The sequence below is a fragment of the Carassius carassius genome, chromosome 32 (genome assembly GCF_963082965.1).
Source record: "Carassius carassius chromosome 32, fCarCar2.1, whole genome shotgun sequence".
In the NCBI taxonomy this organism is placed as follows: Eukaryota; Metazoa; Chordata; class Actinopteri; order Cypriniformes; family Cyprinidae; genus Carassius; species Carassius carassius.
Genome location: NC_081786.1, coordinates 11,180,871 through 11,204,868, shown reverse-complemented (window position 1 = coordinate 11,204,868; position 23,998 = coordinate 11,180,871). Strand labels below are relative to the sequence as shown.

The following is a 23,998-nucleotide window of genomic DNA, read 5'->3' as shown; positions in this document are numbered from 1 at the left end:
TAGATAGATATATAGATAGATAGATAGATAGATAGATAGATAGATAGATAGATAGATAGATAGATAGATAGATAGATAGATAGATAGATAGATAGATAGATAGATAGATTGATAGTTCATTAGTTCATATATAATCTAGGGCTTTTCATTTGCAGCATAATTGCACAAGTGCTGGCTGATCTCATGAAAGCAGAGCTCTCCTTTATTACTGGAGCTCCAGCAACTCGACAGCTCAACACTTAACATCTATTAGCTGACACAGATCATGCCCAGCAGGCCTTAAAACAGATACTAAAAGCACAGGCTTTGTACTAAAGGGATGCCTGGATGCTCTTCATAATAGAGGCGTTTCATACACCCCCGGCGGCGTGAGAGCAGGCAGGCGGCTCCCTCAAACTCTTTCGTTGGCAGACATTTACATATCAAAGGGCCTGGAAATGTCATCTAGCTGCTTTCAGAAAGCACTGACAGAAACTGGTTCGCTGGGTGAAGGGTCTCGCATTTGCGTAATCAAGGGTACAGTTCGACAGCGTGTCGCTTTAGTGCACTACTCAGAATGCACGTTTGTTTTTCAGAATCCTGGCTTTTTACCAAACTTAGTCTTTCATAATGAGTAATTCGATCATTTTATGGGCGTCATTACCTTGAAGCTACATTTCCTGTTCCTTTATTCCTTACCCCTGTATTATTATATATTATATTACATTCTTCAGGAATCCTCCGATCCTGTTAGACAAGCTGAAGATAAATTTATGTTCTTACCTGTGCAACATGGATGTATTTGTTGATGACCTCTGCTCTGTGCTGAGGGGTAAGTTTACTGAGAACCATCAGCTGAACCCACTGGGAGATCCCGTTAAACAGAGCGATGGAGCGCTCTAATGTGGGGTTATCTACTAGACAGCCATGAATCACGTAACTCTGGTAATCTGTGAACTGAGGACATAAACAGGGACAAATTCATACTAGTTTTAGAAAGAAACAAAGTAGTACAGCTGTTTTCAAAGTAACAAACCTTTTCCAATAACAAACTCATTTTTGATACTTGTGAATAAGCATGCTAAATTAAATAGCCAGTCTTCATTCTAGTGAAGAGGTTCATTTAGATGGTTACTGTAAATATACAGACGGATTCATTCTGGTGAATCAGATCGCCCTAAAGTCTCTCATATGCAGCTTTTAAAAAGTCCAGTTTGCAATTTGACTGACACACACATTTCAATTTCACCCAAAAATGAAAATTTGCTGTTAATTTACACTTCCTCAGGCCATCCAAGATATAGATTTTTTTCTTTCTTTCTTGGAACAGATTTGGATAAATTTAGCATTACGTCACTTGCTCACCAATACTGTAGATCCTTTAGAATGTGAGTGCACACTACCACTACTGAGGGTGAGTAGATTTTCATCAAATTTTCATTTTTGGGTGAACTATTCCTTTAAAGGGGTCATATGATGCGATTTCAAGTTTTCCTTTCTCTATGGAGTGTTACAAGCTCTTGGTGCATAAAGAAGATCTGTAAAGTTGTGAAGACTAAAGTCTCAAATCCAAAGAGATATTTTATTACAGTTAAGAGTCAACCACACTCCCCTCCAAAACGGTCTCGTTCTAACACTCCCCCTCCCACATGTCTACATCACGATGTGGGAAGATTTGCAAATTACCACCCAAATATTCACTCAAAGAAAGAAGGCGTAACTTTGATTCTTGCAGTTTCCACTGGTGCCATGTTGTTTGGCCTTCCAAAAGAGGACACATCTAGAAATCAGTGGTAAAGTTGTATTTACAACACTGTTCAGGAACAGTTCAACCCAAATATTTAGTGTGGAGCACATTTTATGGAGGACTGTTTCCTGATCCGGAGAGAGTATGTTAGACTACAATGCCGGCTGTTCTGACTCACAGTCTGTAAGAACGTTTACCTGAGTAAAGGATTTGCCACTGATGATTCAAATGCAAATTGTGAGCAGGTATAGAGTAGTGGTTCTCAATTCCAGACCTCGCTCCCCCCTGCTCTGCACATTTTGTATGTTTCTCTTATCGCTTCAGACTTTGTTCTATTTGAACGCAAGTGCACTATGTGGACAACACAGGATATTAAGCCATGATTCCAATTAAATCGAATTTATGTTACATTCAATATGCATCGAAGTGTGCGAGATGTGAATTTAAATCAGACTTATTTACAGAGGTATATGATGTCAAACTTGTCCATGTGTGAAGACGTTGCTCAGCGCAAATCAGTGAATGAATGTTTCCGAAGTGAGGTAAACTTCCACAGATTTCCCCTGTTTAGGCAGTAGGCAGCAATGAACACTCTAAAGGGACCATGTCAATGGGAACACAGTTCATGCACGGAGCTCACTTCTAACGTGTTGGTTATCTGAATCAGGTGTGTTAGCAAAGAGAGTCATGTGAAATATGCAGCGCTGGGTAGTGCGAGGACGGGAATTGAGAACTGCTGGTGTAGAATAGGGCTTGTTGTTTGTTGTTTCTCCAAGCACAAATGCAGACATGGATTTATGTTTACGCAGCACGGCGCGATATAACGCAACTCGTAAAAACACAGTATAAGTCATTACAATCCATAATTATGTCCCCACTGGATGCAACAAATGGCTCGTTTGTAATGAGTTTTATTGTTTTTGACTTGTCTCGCTGGTGTTCTGACCAGGACACGCATTACAGTATGTTAAGGGGCGTAATATTTCCATCACACGCTTGAGGCATTCGGCCAATCACAAAGCACTGGATAGCTGGCTAATCAGAGCACACCTCGCTCTTCAGAACGATGAGCTTTGTAAAAAACGACGCATTTCAGAAAGGCGGGGTATAGAGGAGAAAGAATAATGTACAGTATGTGGAAAATAATGTGTTTTTTGAACCTTAAACCACATAAGCACAATTAATTACATCAAATACACAAATAATGTTCTTTTTAGCAACATCATATGACCCCTTTAAATGTCATGGTTTCTATCACATTACTTTTTCCAAAGCTTAGTATTTAGAAGGGAGGAATGGATAAAGGAAGGATGTTTGTTAACTAAAAAAATACTGTTAGCTGCTAAGAATAACAATGCAGGCCAATGGAAAAAATCAGCAGAGCTGATAAGTGAACTAAAGTGTGTTCTCATATGCGTAATCCTTTTTTCTTTCTATATCACAAAAACAAACACACACACACATGCATTATCTTCACTGACGTAAGTCCACTACAGCTGCTGGCCTTCCCAGGCGAAGGAAACACTCTATTTTTCCATTTCTGCTGCGCACACTAACCGATATCCTCCTGATGGACTTGTACTCTAAGAAGGTGAGGTGTTCGGCCAACTCAATGGGTTCCAGATGATCAAACAGCAGAGACGCTTTACCCTTCTTCACCTGCTTCTTTCGCTGAGTCAGTTTACGCATCCAGTCATACGAGGGGCTGAAAAGACAAAGATGTTTTCACTGTGTTATGCTCAATCCAAATCCAGAGTTATTCCATGTAGTTAGGGGATTATTCTCCAACAATATAACAATATTACCTCAGCATAATATTTAGAAAATAGATCTTCCTCTATATAATGTCACACTGTTATCTCACTAACATCGCAGCACAAACAAAAATGTAGTTTAGGCTCATTATGACACAACATCTGCTATAATCTCATAATCATGAAATGATCTCATGAATTATAATGTGCAAAATGTAAGATGCCATTTAGTGTTAGTTAGTGACAGGTGCACAATGCTCTCTGCAATCATTTCCACATGATTAAAACACATGCTCATTAGTGTCAAGTTATGCCATAAAAGAGCAACATTTGAATTTACAACAAAGTATTTTCATTTCAATCAAAAAGGTTTCTCATGATTAAGCCAAATAGGTCAATAGTAATGACACAGTCAATGATTGGCACGCTGTGAGCAGATACACAACCTTCAGAACCTGAGTGAGTGTTTGTGTTTTGTAACAACACTCACATTGTAGAAATGTCAAGTAGTTTAATGTGCTCATCACCACCCAGCTGAGCGGCTGCATCTCGAAATTCTTCTGTAAGACGGATCAAACCTAGATCCAGATCAAACTCTGCAGGGAATTCAGCTATCCAGTACCTACACACACACACACACAGGTTTTTTTTAACTGTAAATAACATTGAACTTTTATTGTGGTGGCTAAACACAAAGTGATTTTTAAAGTGTACAAAAAAGGAAAGTTTACATATATTTATTTTCTGCCCCAGATCATTTCGATTTCAACGAAATAACAGAAACCTAAATGTAGTAACTGCAATCACATTGTATATATCAGTTTCCTCTCAGTACTGCTCCAGTTGCCATGCTCAATGCTGTTTGTTGTCAGGCAACAGCCTTGAGAAAATGTTCAAACCCATCATCACTGTACTTACTTAAGTTGTGGGGAACTATAACCTTGAAGCATAGTCTGTCTAGACCACAAACGCAAAAGACAGAAACAGCTCACAACTTTGCAAACATTTGGTTAGTTGGTTTGCTGGTGTGCTAATTAAACTCATCTTATCCTTAAAAAAAGTATTATGGTTGCACCATGGTACGGTGATGGTACAAGTTAATTCTTTGAAGCAAGAATTACCATATTTATATGCAGCAAAACAGTGTTTAGATGGGATTTCATGGTATGTTATAGCTGTGGTTCTTAACTGGCATGTTGTAACCCCCAAAAGATTTGCAGGTCTGTTCTGGGGACAGACGACAAGGGGAAAAAACTGTAAATAAAAACAAAAAATAATATTAATAATAAAAAAAAAATAACTAACTGTATAATCCTACAAGAATCCTATTTAGAATACTTATATTATGTTATATAACAAAATATTAATATTTCTTGAGCACAAAATCAGCAATTTTCTGCTTGTAGAAAAATTTCTGCAAATTTGATTTCTGCAGGATCATGTGACACAGAAGATCGGAAAATTGGCTGCTAAAAATTCAGGAGAAAAAAAAACATTTTAAATTATAATAATATTTCACAATATTAAAGTTTATACTGTTTTTAATGCACTGATCAAATAAATCCAGCCCATGGTGAGCATAAAAATCTGCTTTTGAAAACATTAATAAGTGGGTATAAATAAGTCTAAATGGTACACGTCCAAAAACCTGACATGATTATAAAAAAAACAATGGTATTATTGTAATACTTCTTGTAGTTCTATCAGACATGCAGAGTTGATTTCCTGTGGACCTCCTGAAAAACAGCAACAAATCTAGCCTGATTGGATGCTTCCAGTAAATATCAAGGCTACGTTTTAAATCGAGCAAGGTTACTTTTCCCACAGCAGGATGCAGTTCTACAAAACACTGACCTCCTTCATTTTGTGATGTTTTTGTTTTGGTGACTCTCACCATGTCCCTGGAGAAAGGAACGGATGAAGCGTATTTATGTCAGATGCATGCCTTTTATCATTAATTATGTAGATGTTTTTGACTGTCGGACTCACTAAGGGCACTGAGACACAAAAACACATTCTTTCTTGTTTTTCAGTTCCTCTTTTTTTTTTTTGAGACATAAACATCAACTGGAATGTATGCCCAGTATGAGTCAGAGTAACATCATGCAGTTAGGAGGTTACAACCCAAGTATTGCATTGTGTAACTGTGCATATTAGTGAGACCAATGAGAGCAGGAGTCAAAAGTTCATCAAACAACTTTTACACAACACCTCAATATACACTGATAACTGATAAGTTACCTTAACCACAGGTGTGTGCACATTTGAAAGTGTGTTTGTCTTTTTTATATCAAATAGTATAAAACTATTTTAGACTTTTAAAACTTAATACGATTTAAATTGCTAATTACATTGTGTATTAAATGCATTACATATTAACATATTTTGATAGTCAAAACCCATAAATCAACATGCATTTTATGAATATCTTTTTATTTTTTTGCTTAAATGACAAGCTTAGGGCTGGGACAACGCGTCGAGGTCGTCGATGACGTCGACGTATTTTTTGCGTCGACGTCATCGATGACCTCGACGCGTTGTCCCAGCAATGCGCATATGCAAAATATGCGCATCGATTCGTCGACCTGTTTTTATTTCTCTAAAAAACGTTTGCCTTATGTGCGCTGAATATACGCGATGGCCGGATCAACATTCTGTCCAACGTTATATAACCAATCCAGGGGTTTTTCTGCATTGATCTTTTTTTTTGGCAGCTGTCAAAGCCTTATTTGATCGGAGAATATGTAGAATATAATGACTGTGCTGCGCCTGACAGGGCGCTTACGAGAGAGAGCCCCGGCTGTGCGCGCGCACTCACAGTCTTCAAACAACACGAGCGCTTTTTGCTCTCCCTCTCCCTTGTGCATATTAATCAAAATCATTAGACACGAAAGAAAAAGGGCGGAACGCCAAAGTTTCACGTGGAGCATTCGGAGATTTTTTTTTCTCCATGACAGGCTGCTGGCTCCCACTGTTAATTTTTATTTTTTGGAAAAGCACTCTCTGTATTAGCTTAAAGCCCTAAAGTTTACATTGGTTACTGTATTCTTTCAATTGCTCTAAACAAGTATTTTGGGTGAACTTTTTTATTGAATGCTAGACATCAAGTTGTTGTTATTTTCATCTGAAAGAAGACCTTTTTTTCAGTAAGCTAGGCCCTATGTGTTCAGTAATCTTGTTTCAGTAAGCTATGTGTTTTCAAGGCTTCAAGGTTTTATTGAATGCTATCTCTTTACAAGTGCAAAGTAATGCATTCTTAGTCAGTCTTTTATTTTGTAATTTTAAGAGCAATAAACATATATTGCAATGTTAAGGAATTGATGTTTTTTTCATTCAGATATGTAAATCAACATGTATAAATTGTTAGTAGTCAATTAATGGGGAGATAATCGAAATCGAATCGGTCTGGAAAAATTAATCGTTAGATTAATCGATGCATTGAAAAAATAATCGCTAGATTAATCATTTAAAAAATAATCGTTTATCCCAGCCCTAGACAAGCTGCATAAATGCCATAAGTTTGTGTAAAACCCCACGACTGTTCTCTAGCATGATCCACAGAGAACTTTGTGCTTTGATGAAAAGTAGAAATCTAATCATATCTACAAGACTTTGCATGGTCATGGTCAAATGTATCAGTGATCTAGAAACAGGGCTGAAATCTTAGATATCCTTATTCCTTTTACATTTCATTGTCAGATGTTTATTATTATTATTATTATTATTATGCTGTTTTTTTCCAACTTTTTCTTTTTATTAGCTTAGTGATCACTTGCGGTGTTCCCAGTCAAACTGACCAACCTACAAAAATTGCTTATAAATTTCTTGCTATGCTACATTATTAACAAATCTAAAAAATCTTTATTATTTTTATTGTTTTAGCACAGGTTTTGCAGTTCTGTTGATTGTAGGCCTCAATGATCTGAGCTTTTTAACCTCATTTTCACTTTAGTGAAATTTTTTGCAGGTAGGTCATTTTTGCCCGGGAACACCACAAGTGTAACAAGCCATGGGAAAAAAACTAAAAGTAGGTAAGTAAGTTTAAGTCCAATGTGACAACATTAGCAAGCATTTTTGGCCTAAAAGGAAAATAAACCCTCTCAGTTTTGCCCTGATTTCCTCCTGATCTATAGTTGACGCTATAGTCAGAGCCAGTCTGTAGATTTGAGTTTACGGATTTCTTGATTTAGTGTATGATAATAACAGTCAGATTTTTTTAGCTTCAGACTATGATTCCATCCATTCGGAGGAAAACATGTTTGACATTTTCAGCTAATTTTAGAGCATGTAATGTTGACGCGTCACCTAGTGTGAAGAGAAAATGAGATGATGCATCTCAAGGCGTTAATCCCAAAAAATATGTTTCTGTGAGAGTTTGTTGTGATTGAAAAGACATTCAATTCTGGTAGTGTAAGACCCTCAGTCGTTGTTTATGTCGCCCAGTTTGCCCTTAAAGACTGTTTATAAAATCTATGATGTCTAGAATTTTACAATCAGTTCACATTTCATAAGTCAAGTAGTGTATTCCAGCCTTTAAATGTTAATTCCCAGATCATTACATAGTCTTGTATTTATTCTCAAAACAAATCCTGAAATCCTGAATAAAAGCCTGTGGTTTCGGTGGAGTGATAGATCTGAAAACTGGCAGGCAGATGTGAACAGAGAAGAAAGGAAAGGTTGCCTGAGGAGACATGCTTTGTGAATAATAGATGGATGAATCGCTGAATCATTCTTTGCTATGCACTAAAACACAAAGTGTCCACTGTGGACAAATGTTGATCTGAAGGAGCGATTGCTGTCCTTGTGACATCATCACTCCTCATTCTGAGCGAAGGCGACAGTCACGCAGGAAGAACAGAAAAAGAAAAAAAACCACTATATAATAGCCTCCTCACGACATGTTCTGTTGTTGCCTAGCAATGCAAATAAACACCTTAAATCATTCAGAAGAGGAAACTCAGGGGGAATAAATGGGTTGTTTATCTTGTTAAACGGAAGCTGTTTTTATTTACCTCATTAAATAGCAGATCTTCAGTCGTGTCCGCTGGCAGTCATCTCCCTCACTGTCACGATACGTGATAGACAGTCAAGGAGCATTAAACATGCTGGAGAATTTATGGATGTACAGTATATGCACATACAGTATGCAGTGAAGGAATGGCATTGCATTAAACAACATATTAATTCAAGTGGCATTTATATATTACACATTTATGTTACACATTTTATTCCTGTAACTCGTTTACGCTCTATGGGTGACCGGGCCTTCTCTTCTGTGGCACCTAAACTCTGGAACTCTCTTCCTACTGAAATCAGACAGGCTGAATCCCTTAGTATTTTTAAATTTTCTCTTAAAACGTATTTTTTCCAGTTAGATATGTGATATGTTTCTCTGATGGTCAATCTCAATGTATTTTTATTTGTTTTTTATTGATTTTTTTTTTCTGTAAGCCTTGGTAAAGCGCTTTGAGATGTAACTTTTAAAGGCGCTATAGAAAATAAAGTTTATTATTATTATATAAAAGAAGGATAGCAGAAGCACACTTTCAAGTAAAACATTTCACAAAAATAAGTTTTTGCATTAACGGCTAAGAAATGTATAGTAGTATCTTTTTTTTTTTTTTGGAGATGCCACTTGGTACTGTATCTACTGAGATCGAACATCAAACACTCTTAAAAACAGATATCTACTGAAACACCACACACAAGCCACACACTCACTCATACTTGACTGCCACAGGATATATAATCAGAAGTTTCCCAGCGAGCTCGGTGGAGGACACATACCAGCGATGCATCAGAAGAAGGGTTCGGGGAAGCTGATTTTCATGCATTTCTCCTTCATCATCTAGAACAGAAAGAGACCGTCACAGAAAGAGGGAGGAATACTAGAAGATCAGATATAATATAATATAATCATAATTTTAAAAATAAAAAAAACATAATAGGTCACACTGTATTTTAAGGTACAGTTTTTGCTATTAACAAACCATAAACTATGACATTTGCCTCAATAAACCCCTGATTTGCTGCTTATTATTAATTAGTAAAGTAGTTAAGTTTAGGTTTTTGGTAGGATTAGGGATGTAGAATATTGTCATGCAATAAATAGGCTAAATACTAATAAACAGGCATTCTAATAAGCAACTAGTTAATAGAGAGACTTGGGCAGTACTAAAGTGCTAACTTATAATATATTATAAGAAAAAATAGAGCATGAGTAATGGAGAAAGAGAGGGTTACACATTTTAGTATGAATAGCAGCTCAAAAACAGAGATATGAGATACATATATGAAAACTGATATAAAGATCTAACGGAGGATATCAATCAATAACATGGGTCAATAACACTGATCAGTGATTATACTGATCAATAACAGCAGGAATTTTATGTATGATCATTTATAGTTATTAGCAACTATGATAAAGCACAACAGAGGTCATTAATCATATGCAATCACAGCGATCCAAAATGGCATCAACCATAACCAATAAAAGTGGTCAATTACTGTGATTATTAGTCAATTAATGAATATGAACCAACATGAGCTCTAGCAACTGAGCTAGTCTGAGATTGGTGTGTGAATCTGTTAAAAAAAAACATCAATGTGTTCACAAATATGAATCATTTTAGTGTACACTCACCAAATGCATGAATGCAGGCTTCCAGCAGTAGCTCCAGAGAAGCAGCTTTCCCCAGCGTAAATGAACCCATGACCTCCCGTCCGACCTGACCTCACCGGGACATCCAGCTCTCTGCCATTAGGCAAGCCACCCTCTTTCTCTCTTCTTTTCTTTTCTCTTCCACGTCTCTTTTCCTTTAAATGTGCTCAGTGTGCTCAGCAGAACAATGGATGACTTGTGCCTCACTGCAGAAACAAACAAAACAGTGTCAATTATTTTAAAAAAAAAAGTTAAAGAAATATTTTATAAAGCCTTCCACATGCTTGCACCGAGGGGCTTTTTAGTGAATGAACTGATGAGGCTTTATAATGAATGAACTGATGCTGTTAAGTAATCCCCTCTTGCTATAAAGTTTGTCAGCTGATCTTTCGTCTTTTTCACACTTTCGATGAATGCAGTACAAAATAGGCCCTGAAATTCTTTTTAAAAAGGAAAGGAAGTGCCTAACCTTCAAGAATGTTCATCGTCAACCTCAGGTGGTCAAACTAAATTAGCTATTTCATTTTAAATTCATTTTAAATTGAGGCTTGCCATTTTTGCTAAATTTCCAAACCATGGATCTATGGCAGAAGCTATCACTTAGGAAAAGCTAAAATATTTGAGCCATAACAAAAAATGCAGTCAGTAAAAAATATCAAAATAGATTTAAAATATGAAAACTGATAGATTATTGTCTTCCCATTATGCTCCCAAAATTATGTTTTTTTTTTTGCTTTTTGCATTAAGAAGGATGTGCATAAAAATAATTAAATATAAGAGTGTTAAGTAATAAAAATGAAGACAAATGTATTTTTTTTTACAAAAATAGTTTATCTAACACATTTAATAGATCCTACAAAAGGCAAACAAACAAAATAACATGGGGTTTGTGCCTCAAATGCTTTAAAAAATAAACTAATGGTATCCATAAAGTGCCTTTTGTATTTCGCCCTAACCCTTCTCTCCAAACCACATCAGCAGACAGACCTGCGTTAAAGTGGAATGGTTTGACTCCTTTATTCTTCTATGAACTCCCTATCGCAGCTATCAATACTTCATCTCTCTGGCGGGAGCTCTGTTTGCATGACGCTACATCACACATCACAATTCCACACAGATGGCATGACATCATTCTGGCCCACTGAGCTGGACATACACTACCTGATTAGATAATAATAGTGTCTTAACTCATTAACACTTCTGAACGTGTGCGTGCCCACACGTAACGGATAACTAGCCCTTTAAACTGCCACTAAATCTTGCTCCTCTTGTGTTGCTTTGTTTTATTTCTGTCTTACGCTGTGATGTGTACCTCAGTTTTCCGGATGACGTGTGTTTTTTCCTGAATCCTTTATCTATGTTATCAAAACGGGCAGGGTAAGTGTGTGTTCCTGTGCACAAATAGCTAATAGATTAATTTTAGATTTGGGTTTATTTTTATTGCAGTGAGGATCAGAAAAAGTGCAATCTGAAGGATCAACAACAAATACAGACAGTGGAAATCAAATCTAGCCATAACAACAACAGCAAATGTACACAGAGTTTAAGCAGCTGCTTGCGACGGAGAAGGCTCAGATCAATCTTGTGGGACCTTCAATCAGCATCCTGGTCTTTGAAGTAAAACAGTCCCTGTGTGAAGTCATGTGTGAGATACAAGGGCAAATGAGGTACCTGCGCTACTGTCAATAACTCTGTTTGGAATTCATTGCCGTTGTCTTGGAGACGCCCTTTCATGATGTCATAAATGACCCCAGCAAGTCAGGTGATGGAAGAGATGAAGGAATCTATGCGAGAGACGTGCAAAATAACTGCAAAACCATCAGACATTTCCATCCTGATCTAAATGAAATGCATTTTAAAATACACCTGCACCCAAAACAGATCCCTGACCACAGAGATGAAGGGACCAGCGCCGTGGTTATAAATATCTCAGGCTAATTTTCACCTCTCTCATCTGTGAGTTTGTGTGCTGACAGCGGGAACCTGTCCTGACTCGCCTCATCCAGACCAGCACACGCTCAGACATCAGTTACACAACCATCACATGAAACCAAATATATAAGAAATGTATGATTTAAGCTCTATAAAATCCGGCATGATCTAAAATGCAGTGTGATACTAGTTAATAATAATGATTTAAGATGAATCACTATTAAACAATGTCAGCAACATTTAGATCCTACATATATGCTTCAGTTTCTAAATTTCATAAATGAAGAAATTACACTCTTAAATGTTAGATTAGCTGCATTACTGTGTTCCTGTGAGAAAATACATGTCAAATCTTTCTCAAACCCTTCTTTAGTTGCCAACCTGACTCAATATTTCAAGACTCAGACTTTTTCCCTGTTGAATTATTTCGTATATTTCTGTCAAATGCTTTTATAAATAGATTTTGACCTTGTTGGAAATGTCGACGTTTTTCTTTGTAACAATGTTAAACAAACCGGCTTCTTTCAGTTCGGACAGCATAGAGAAGGCATATACAAAATCGATGTCTTTTTGTCCATGCACTGTACAAAAGTTATAAGTAAGCTAGTGACAGTAAAGATATTTACATTGTAAAAAAGATCTTTGTTTCCATAAAAATATTAAGCAGCACAACTGCTTTTAACAGTATTAATAATAAGAAGAAAAAGAAATCTTGAGCACTTATTTAGAATGATTTTAAAAGGAGCGGATTAATAGTGTCACGGCAGGGATCCAATGAGGCACGGAGATAGAACCAATTGCGAGTAACTCTTTTATTAAGGGCAATCCAAAAGGGTAAACAGTCCAGGCAGAGGTCGATACCAAACAAAACCAAACCAAACATAAACAAACAAGGACACAAGGCAAGAGCACGACAAGATGACGGACATGAATTAACAACGACTCCGTGACACATACTAAGACAGACCGGGTTATATACACAAGGAGAGACAAGCGCTAATGGGAAACTGACAGGGTGTGATGATAGGTAATTAGTGACAGCTGGGTGCAATAATTAAGCAGGGACGTGAGGAATGGAGGGTTAACAGTGACTAGACTTGACTCTGGAGGGTCATCTGGAACCCGACTCGACTCTGGAAGGTCATCGGTGACTAGCCCTGACTCTGGAAGGTCATCGGTGACTAGCCCTGACTCTGGAGGGTCATCGGTGACTAGCCCTGACTCTGGAGGGTCATCGGTGACTAGCCCTGACTCTGGAGGGTCATCGGTGACTAGCCCTGACTCTGGAGGGTCATCGGTGACTAGCCCTGACTCTGGAGGGTCATCGGTGACTAGCCCTGACTCTGGAGGGTCATCGGTGACTAGCCCTGACTCTGGAGGGTCATCGGTGACTAGCCCTGACTCTGGAGGGTCATCGGTGACTAGCCCTGACTCGACTCCGGAGGATCCACTGGCACCTGACTCGACTCCGGAGGGTCCACTGGCACCTGACTCGACTCCGGAGGGTCCACTGGCACCTGACTCGACTCCGGAGGGTCCACTGGCACCTGACTCGACTCCGGAGGGTCCACTGGCACCTGACTCGACTCCGGAGGGTCCACTGGCACCTGACTCGACTCCGGAGGGTCCACTGGCACCTGACTCGACTCCGGAGGGTCCACTGGCACCTGACTCGACTCCGGAGGGTCCACGGGCACCTGACTCGACTCCGGAGGGTCCACGGGTACCTGACTCGACTCCGGAGGGTCCACGGGCACCTGACTCGACTCCGGAGGGTCCACGGGCACCTGACTCGACTCCGGAGGGTCCACGGGCACCTGACTCGACTCCGGAGGGTCCACGGGCACCTGACTCGACTCCGGAGGGTCCACGGGCACCTGACTCGACTCCGGAGGGTCCACGGGCACCTGACTCGACTCCGGAGGGTCCACGGGCACCTGACTCGACTCTGGAGGGTCAGCTGAGACTCTCATCCTGTGCAGCGGCGCTGGGCAAGCAGCCATCTTGGGCCATGACTCTGGACAGGCGGCCATCTTGTACTGTGGTGCTGGGCTGGCGGCCATCTGGGGTTGTGGTGCTGGACTGGCGGCCATCTTGTACTGTGGCGCTGGACCGGTGGCCAATTTGGGCATTGGCGCTGGGTTAGCGGCCATCTTGTGCTGTGGTGCTAGGCTGACGGCCATCTTGGGCTGTGGCACTGAACCGTTGGCCAAAGTGGGCATTGGCGCTGGGCTGGCGGCCATCTTGTACTGTGGCGCTGGACTGGTGGCCAATTTGGGCATTGGCGCTGGGTTGGCGGCCATCTTAGGCTGTGGCGCTGGAACGGTGGCCAATTTGGGCATTGGCGCTGGGTTAGCGGCCATCTTGTGCTGTGGCGCTTGGCTGGTAGCCATCCTGGGCAGTGATGCTGGACTGGCGGCCATCTTGGATGGTGGCGCTTGGCTGGTAGCCATCCTGGGCAGTGGTGCTGGACTGGCGGCCATCTTGGGTTGTGGCGCTGGAACGGTGGCCAATTTGGGCATTGGCGCTGGGTTAGCGGCCATCTTGTGCTGTGGCGCTTGGCTGGTAGCCATCCTGGGCAGTGGTGCTGGACTGGCGGCCATCTTGGGTTGTGGCGCTTGGCTGGTTGCCATCCTGGGCAGTGGTGCTGGGCTGACGACCACCCCGCCGGAAGAGACAGAAGTGGCTGGGGCATCCCACCTAAGCCGATGCTGCAGGTAGCGCACGAATTCCCAGAATTCCAGTGTCTCTAACTGCGCCATCTCCTCCTGAGACACTGGATCATCCAGCCCGCCATTGAAATAGTCCTTGAGGGCCGCATCATTGTAGCCCATGCCCTCGGCCAGGGACCAGAACACCTGAGCCAGGGCACCCACAAGGACACAAGGCAAGAGCACGACAAGATGACGGACATGAATTAACAACGACTCCGTGACACATACTAAGACAGACCGGGTTATATACACAAGGAGAGACAAGCGCTAATGGGAAACTGACAGGGTGTGATGATAGGTAATTAGTGACAGCTGGGTGCAATAATTAAGCAGGGACGTGAGGAATGTGATTAATGAAGTGAAAGACACCGTGGGAAAAGAGGACATCTAGTGGACACCCAGGGAACACAACCCAGACACTGTGACAAATAGATGCTTAAAAATATGGTATATTCAAAAATATACAGAAATTCTAAAGTTATAATAATATTTTACAATATCATCAAATATAATTTTAGGGGTAGTGTATATGCTAGTACACTTCTAAAATCACAAATGTATGCATTTAAAATGTAGCTTATCTCTCTTTAAAAAATGGTGACTTATCCTGCATTACACAGATTGTTATCCAATCAAATGCTCTCTAGAATGAGAATGACCCGCCCTTGAATTCCAACTGCTTCTTACTAGCTTGTAACAAATTGTGCTTATAACCATGACTGAACTACTTTTTTAAAGGGGGAAAAGACACCCTATATGCCTCACCCAAACTTCTAATTTCAAAAGGAAACACATCAACACAGGAAAGAATACTGCACTCATCAAGCTATTTAATGCTGTCTTTAAATGTGAGGTTCGAACAGCAGGAGTGCTACTTTTAATAGATAATGGAATAAACTGCCCCAGACAAGACCTAAATACCATTTAATATTCTCATAAATACAAGAGCGCCAAAAAAGCTCTCGAAAATCAGAGCAAAACAGAGAGCGAGAGAATTACTCACTGAGAATATTCAAGGACTCAGAACTTGAATGTGCTGATGTCAATAACATAAAGAGTGAGCACAGATTGAAGATGCTTTTCATAAGTCTCACACAAGAGCCAAAGATTCACATTTCCCTCATTCACTAACCCAAAATCTTCACATTGAGGACAGAGTCAAGTGTAACTTCCAAAAGTGTCTGTGGTTTGAGGACAGGAGAACTCCTCTCCAACAGAACAGATTGCGATCAGCTGACTGACACTATCCCACTGTCCTCCACGGCTGTTTGTAAACACCAACGCACATCAGACGGCCATATGACAGATCATCACAGCCAATCAGAGTGACAGAAGGGCTCAGAACATGAACAGGGGACAAGATGAATACAAAAGGGAGAGGAAGAGATGATAAGAAAGAGACAGTGAAGTGGACATGTGAGAATCAAGCTAGAAGAGACATAAAATGAATAAAAATAAATGAAGTGAAAAAGAAAATGAAAACCCAAAAAGATACAGCAATAGAAATTAAGTTGGATATTTCTTATTGGCACTACACTATAGACAAAAGCACTTCATATGATGTGCAATAAGGCAGGATGAGCAGGACAGAGTGTCTGGGTGAAAAGCAGATGTAGCAGATGTCTGTGTGTCTGGCAGCGAGAGAGGAACAGCTGCCCTCTACATCTGTGTGTGTGTAGTGAGATGAAGTCACTGGGTTCTCAGTGAACTGGACTGCAGCTGTTCAAAACCCACACTCCTGGTGACCCTCAAGAAAGGTCACAGAAGACAAGCATATCAGCATTTCTGTATGACTTAAGGCTGATGTAGGCCATTTCACCTGCAGTTATTGTAGTGCAGGTATTTTTAAACAGCATTCATTTTTACTATATTTTTTGTCCATTTTACCATTTATTTTTCCAGAAAAATGACATACAGTATGTCTTTCCCAATTTCCTGACAATCACAGCTTACATGTGCATAAGTCCATATGTTGTATGGCTTTGGATTTTCAGCAAAAATTAATTGTCAATTTTAAAGTTTGCAACCATTTAGTGATATAATGCTGCTTTGTGTCACCAGTTTTTTGTTGATGTTATTGTTGTAAGAGTGTTGTATTTTTAAGAGAAGTGTCTTATATGCACCAAGGCTATTTCTTTAATTAAAAATACAGAGAAAAAAGTGAGGTGAAATATTATTATGAATTAAATTATTACAGTGCTACATATTTGAATATATCTTTAAATGTAATTTATTCATGTGATGGCGAAGGAAAATGGTTACATGATCCTTCAGAAATTATTCTAATATGCTGATTTGTTGCTTGAGTAACATTTCGCATTTTCTTCAAATTTTTGAATGGCTAATGAATATTATGAAAATTAAAGAAAAATATCGATGGTCTATGTATGTCTTGCTGCCTGTTATTAGTTGAGCAATGGTTTAAAGAACAAAAATGTAGAAACCACAGTCATGTTTCCTTCTCCTCGATCTGTATATTTCCTCCTTATTACTGTAAATGTTTTGAACTGGGCTGATTATCAAGTTTAATTCACATGTACAGTGCGCCCTTACAAAACATTTAGTAACCTGACCAACATTAAACTACAGTAAGAATTAGATCTGTCTCTCTTCGTAGACAGTAATTGTGATGAGGACCACATCACAATATTCACACAGAGTTTCCACTGCTTATACAGACAAGATAGAAACGAGCATGCATGGATGCACGCACACAAGAACATTCACACACGCAGACAGAAAGCTCTCATGCACATGAACACAAACACAAAGACACAAAACTCATGTTGCTCCATTGAACCATTCACACAACGCCAGAGACATGCAATCAGTAAATGAGTTACCTCCCCACAACCTCATTCAGACAGTCGCTCTATAAAGCCTGATTTACTACAGATGAACCTAGCAAACCCAAAACACAACACCACCAGCAGTTCTAAATCAGATCAGGGCCCCAGCCTGTGTACTTTTGAGATTTACATCTTTCAGATTGACAGTTCAAATTATGAACCATGAATCATCCTGTCAGTACATCAATTATAGGATTTAGTCTAGAACTAGCAACTTGACTTCCTAAACTACAAGCTACTCATAAAGTAGTTAAATGTACAGTTCACCCAAAGTTGATATAATTTTGCCATCATTTATTCACCATCATTTTGCTCTAAACCCGAATGACCTGGAACACTAGAAGTTTTTTTTTTAAAGAATGTTAGTAACTGAACAGTTTTGGTTACCACTGACTGCAACCACAGCAGTATTTATCTGGCAAAAAAAAAAATAGTTTGGATATCATGTCAGCTGTAGCTGTGTGTCATAAACGAAAACCCAAAAATGTACAAAATATTTTGCTACACAAAAGACGTAGCATGCTGCACAAGGACTTCCTGTGCAGGGAAATAAATCAGTGAATCATTTGAAGTTGTACATTTACAACTGTTTGAACAAATCAATTCACTAAAATGAACTGGAATTTTCAAAGCGGTATTCTATACAACAGATACAAGATATAGCGTGCTTAATTTTTGCCTCAGCTTGTACAATTTCAATTTGATTATAAAACTGTGATGCAGCATAACAGTGATCATGCTCCAATGCTACTTTTTGGAAAAGTAGCTTGTAACTGGAAAATCAAGACCTTTATTTTTATATCTATGCATCTTGAAGATGTTTTTATCCAAAGCAACATTGCATTCAACTGTATAAGTAATCTGAAGCCAAACATAATCATGACCTTGTGCAGTGCTCTACTGTTTGACCTACAGGAACCTCCAAATAAAATATTTTGAAACCAGTGTATCCACTTTCACGCTTCTGAAAAAAGTAGTATCACTGCTGCTTTGAGTCAGGTACTCTCTAACACTGAAGGGTACAGCATCCGTGCAAATGAAAAAGGAACAACACAACTTTGGGTAACGTTTCTCTCTGAAACAGAGCTGCTAACATCCTGCCACACACTGCAAAGGGACAGAGCAGGAACTAGAGTCTGTGTGAAATTGCCATATAGAAAAGGCTAAAACAAAGTAATTATCCGGAGGAACAAGAGAGGTGTATAATTCATAAAGCAGTGGCTGTCGCTTGTTCCTCACACTGAGCTGAAACTTCCCCAACACCATGCATTTTTAAAGAGACATGCTAATGCTAACCTACTTAAAAGTTTTATCTTAACTTGACTGGTCTGTTGTTCATTCTGACATTTAGACCAAGAGTTGAAACTAGACGACGATCTGACTTGATGAGGACCTGGATAAGTTCAGATATTTCGTGACACATTTGAAAAGCACAAAAATGATAACTCACTCTAAAGTCTGGGATGCATCTGGCCTTAGAGGGCAACTGCTTTACCTCACGATCAGAAATCTGGATGAAAGGGAGGAATCTGTTACCGAATATATAGCTTTTGGCAATTGCAACACATGACAGATGGGTTATTAAAAACAGTTTTACACTTTCATTTAAAGGAACTGTGCAACCAAAAATGAAAATTGTATCAGCATTTATTGACTTAAAATCTTATCGAAGATGCATAAGTTACGGCAAACACTTTTGGGTTTAGAAACTCATTGAGAATCGCAATGGATAATTTGAAAGGAAATAAATAAATGTTTTAAAACATATTTTTAAAGTTCTCAAAGTTTACTGGAAAACTTATTTGGAACAATAGTTTTTATTTTAAAAAATAAAAAGTAAATAAATAAATAAAAACACTACAAATGTATTTGAATTGAATTGAAAATGTTACTCTTAATGTTGTTTTACACATCTAATATTATAGAGTGCTGAATAAAGACACACTTATATAAATGATAATATTTAAATTATTTATTTGGCTTCAAATACAGTAACAATATATTATAGAAAATCATGCTTTTTCAATTAAAAAAATAAAAATAAATATTTAACATTATTAAACCATTAAAATGTTTAACGTTATATGCAAAGAGAAAGGGGAAGTGAATGGTGTCTGTAAAAATGCGACAGTGAATATTTAGAGTTTTCAACATTGTGAAATTCAGCAAGAAGGCCTGTGAACACCATGTGGCACTAGTGAATGTGAGAAATATTCATTCTCGTTCTCTCTCTCTCTTTCTCCCACAGTTCACTGATGCAGATGAAGGGATTGTTTGTCTAAAAGGCGAATGGACTTCCTTCTATTCTGGCCCTTTTCCTGTCTGTGTAGCAGGCGTTCCTGTGCCAGGCTAAAAATACTCCAAAACACACCGTAAACTGAAGCCCGGCACACAGGAACCACGTCACAATACACACGCGGGAGGGGTGGCGGTGACCAGCAATCTGTCCTTTTGTGTGTGCAAAAGGGGGAGTGAGGGAAAGAAAAAGATAATGAGTGCAAGACAATAGTCAGGAGTGTAAGCATTGCTGTCTTTTTCTTTCTCCTCACCAATGCGGGTTAAATAAAGGCAGGTTGTTTTTTTCCAGTCAGTGGCTTTTGAACAGGATGTCATAGACACGGAGTGGATCTGCGTCACGTGGTTTCCGCCTCCCCCAAAATAATCAAGCCAGAGTAACTATAGCTTCAATAAACAGCATGACCTTGATCTGTTCTCAAATGAAAGCGACAAACCAATTGCAAATACATCAAACTCTAAGACCGAACAACAGCGAGGGACATTAACAGCATGTTCAAACAATGGACAACCCCAATTTTCAACTTTCTCTTTTGTTTCGAAGGCCCTCTATTCAAACAAGTGCCAGATATAATTCATATAACTACCATGTATAGAAATTCAGAGCCTATTTTTCCAGCTTCCATTCTTTGAGGGGACGAGCCCCTCTGGTTACCATAGTGAGGAGAATTTATTCAGAGACAACAGGACTTCCCACCCAGCGGGGTGTCATTCAACTGCCGATATTTACGGGCAGGGATTACTCACAGATAGGATCACCCACCCTCAGGACCCCCAAGTATGCCCTACGAAAGCTTGCATTTTCCCATCTATCTGTTTGGTCTGTTTTAGTGGGACTGGTTGAGGTACAAGCTCTTCGATCTGTCTGTGGTTTGTATACGCAGTACAGGGGTGAAGACCGGTTTCAGAACGGAAGAGCTTTGCACAAGTAATGGCTTGGTAACACTAAACATGCAACAGCTGAATTTAACTCCAGTTTCAGGTGAGTCTCGCAGAACCACTGAATGATACAAGATCTTCCCTCAGGACTGCAATACAGTGAGACATATTTACAACTCTCACCTGTTCAGGACAGGGGTGTGTAATTGAAAATTACTCCTCCTCATCTAATGCACCAATACTATATAGGCACTTGCAATCCATTAGAGAAGTATTATAGTTGCATTTTATGGAGCTTTGGCATATACCATGGTGCCAAATGTATTTTCCATATACCAGATTATTGAAATGGCACTTAAATGTTTTTTTTTCTAAAGGATATTTTAGCAGAAACATGTATGAATCACATCTGATAACTTCATGAAGCCTCTTATTATTACTGCTATGAAAGAGCAACCTAGTACATTTGAAGGCAGACTTATCGGTACTTTTTTGTTAATAATCAACAAAGGGTCCCATCATTCACCCAAGTGTTTTTGCTAGTTTCAGCCCGACGGAGTTCTCATTTTCCCGCCGCGTTGTTTAAATAGCAAATGGATTTGCGCTTATGGGTGTGCTGGTCTAAAAAAGAGGAGTGTTAAGGCGCATTGTTGACACGTTGCTATTTTGAAAAACTGAAAGTAGACTGCTCCGTAGACCAACTCAAACCTGATCTAAAGTCTGGTACAATATTTTTTCTTTGTTATTTAAAGAGCGCGTTAGTAAAATGCGCCTATAGGTGGGTGCACATACACTTTTTTTATTACACATACAGGGATGAGCGGCAGCACACAAAAATTTTAATTGTTAATGGTTGATTAATGTTGACATCAATGGGCAACTAGATGAGACACAGGGCCCACGACCGACACAAAGCATCCAGATACAATTTTTTTTACCCATTCTCAGTGGGAAAATGCCCAAGAAACATTGTTCAAAAAAAGTTGCCCTGTGTATCATCAGCCTAACTGTATTACAGCATAAATTCCAACATTTTAGAGAACACATCACTGACTTCACATCGTAATGTGTGAACAGTTCAGTGAATCATCATTAAATGACGACATAGCCCATAGCAACATTGAAGGACACTTGTCCTTCCTCTATCTCTTTTTTTCTCTAAATGTGCATGTGCATTATGTGTGTATGTGTGTAACACCAGCAGCTGTTTTTCTGTCCTCCTTCCTGTTCATTTAAAAGGGTTGCAGACCATCTTCTTTCGTCTCATTGAGTCTAAAAAAGAACCAGCTAAACACAAACAATGAGCACATATCCTGCTCCGCCAACACAGTTTGTTTCACACTCTAATAGTGTTTGTTTTAAACAGATACAAGAACATTAGTATTGGGCTATTTTTACTGATGTGTGCTGTGTCTATGTAATCTGGTTTATTTTTTCCTAAATTCAGTAATTTTTTTCCCAAATTCTGTTGTATATCCATTTAAACTTTTCTGGATTATGTTTTTTATCAAGCACTTCAGTGTGTAGAAAATTAAACTACTAGTCTGCGGCATTCATTAACAGAGACACGCAGAACATGCAGGATTCATATTTAAACCGACTTTTGCATGCGTCTTAATAGCTACAGAAACTAGTCCATATTGGACTTTATTTAAGTGTAACGACCTACTTTTGATTAATTCATAAAAATTTTGACAAATTCCATGATATTCTGTGTTAAACTGTGAATTCTGTTTTTATGACTGGATTCTTCGATTCCGTCCACGCTTTCCACATCGCGAAAATCATAGGGCCCTACAGTAGACAAGAACAAAGCATATGAAACCTCTTTATAAAGTACTGACAGTCCATCACCCTTCTGAAAAAGCTGTTTCAGATTAATAAATGTGAAAAGACTGATTTATATTTAAGTTAGGGTGCCCATATTTTAGTTTTCCGAACTGTGGGTGCGGGTGTGGCGGGGGGTTAAGGTGTGGTTGGTTGGTGGTTAAAGTATTGACAAAAGCACCCAAAGTAACACAATCCCAAATATCAAAACTCAAAATATGTAATTTCCATACCTAAAATACATATTTTACAGTCACTGTTATGCATATTGATCATAAACATACAGTAGCTAAAAAGCTTCCTACCAGTGGCCCTCCTTCACAAAACTTAACATCTAGCACAGTTTCATCATAGGTAGAATCAGGGCCATAGCTCGGGTTTGCAGGACCCCGGTGCAGGTTGTGCCCATTGGCCCTGTTTGTAATCGTGCAAATGCAAAATGTTTCAATACAAGCATTTCAGTCAAATGTCATTTATGCAACGTTTCAAACCCATGGAGGAAAATCAACCCACAGTTTAAAAGGTGCAGGAGTCAGATTTGACTGATCACGGGATGAGAGGAGAGATGGCTGACAGATCATGCTGGAAGATTTGCTGCTCTACAGATCCTGAGCTCAATGACAAATATCTGATCTTCCTTTTCACAGGGAGCACGTGATTGCAAAATCGAAAGTGAAAATGAAGAGCGGGCGCTCATTCAAAAGAGATTTAAATATTAATAGCGGATCCCTGTTGCGTGAAAAATGTATGCAATCTTAGAATGTTTGCAGGAGCACTGGACACACAAAATCATGGGAGCGGGCGATAATGATTAGAAATGTTTTGGGCGACTGTGAACGACCTCTTTCACTAATTGTTATGTGGCTGAGGTTTGTGTCACATGAAAAGCTGTGGAAGATTTGAGGTCATATCTTTGATGAAACCATGCCTCCCTTGTGTAAGAATCCAGTTTACCAAACATTTACTTGGATTCACACAGAAACATTCTTAGAAATTCCTTGAAACGTCTAACTAAAATGTTGAACTGCTCAGAACCAGATTTTGCTGTTGAGTAATCACGACTAAGACATTTATCCAGACTTCACACTTACAAACTACTAACATGTAACTTTTATCTAATACTATGGAAGTCTTGGATAATATTACACATTGTAAAGACCTGATAAAAACATTGTGTCTTTTCGTGGAGGTAGATTTTGTGGCTCTCATTAAAAGCTGTAGCTAATGTGTGACTGAGTGAATTCATGCATGCTGTCTGAATATGAGGAAATGTTACCGGTGTACTTTACATACATATGACCCTGAATTATGCTTGCACTGAATGACACAAGAAGTAACTTTTGACATTTAAATTACGC

At 39.1% G+C, this 23,998-nt stretch overlaps 1 protein-coding gene across 3 annotated transcripts in view; it reads right to left on the bottom strand.

The window, feature by feature from the left end:
• The window catches only part of rasgrp3 (RAS guanyl releasing protein 3 (calcium and DAG-regulated)), a 36,357-nt gene that overhangs the window by 8,598 nt on the left and 3,761 nt on the right, over positions 1-23,998 (bottom strand). The window contains exons 3-9 of one of the 3 annotated variants that reach the window (XM_059520240.1): positions 19,090-19,149; positions 10,127-10,350; positions 9,208-9,328; positions 8,493-8,585; positions 3,971-4,102; positions 3,284-3,431; positions 763-936 (exon numbers count right to left, since the gene is read on the bottom strand). In XM_059520240.1, coding sequence (XP_059376223.1) covers positions 763-936; positions 3,284-3,431; positions 3,971-4,102; positions 8,493-8,497 — 459 coding nt within the window. In that variant the 5' untranslated portion in view covers positions 8,498-8,585; positions 9,208-9,328; positions 10,127-10,350; positions 19,090-19,149. Of the gene's footprint in view, positions 1-762; positions 937-3,283; positions 3,432-3,970; positions 4,103-8,492; positions 8,649-9,207; positions 9,329-10,126; positions 10,351-19,089; positions 19,150-23,998 lie in introns of those variants that run through there. The other 2 variants (XM_059520241.1, XM_059520242.1) reach the window with 2 other exon arrangements.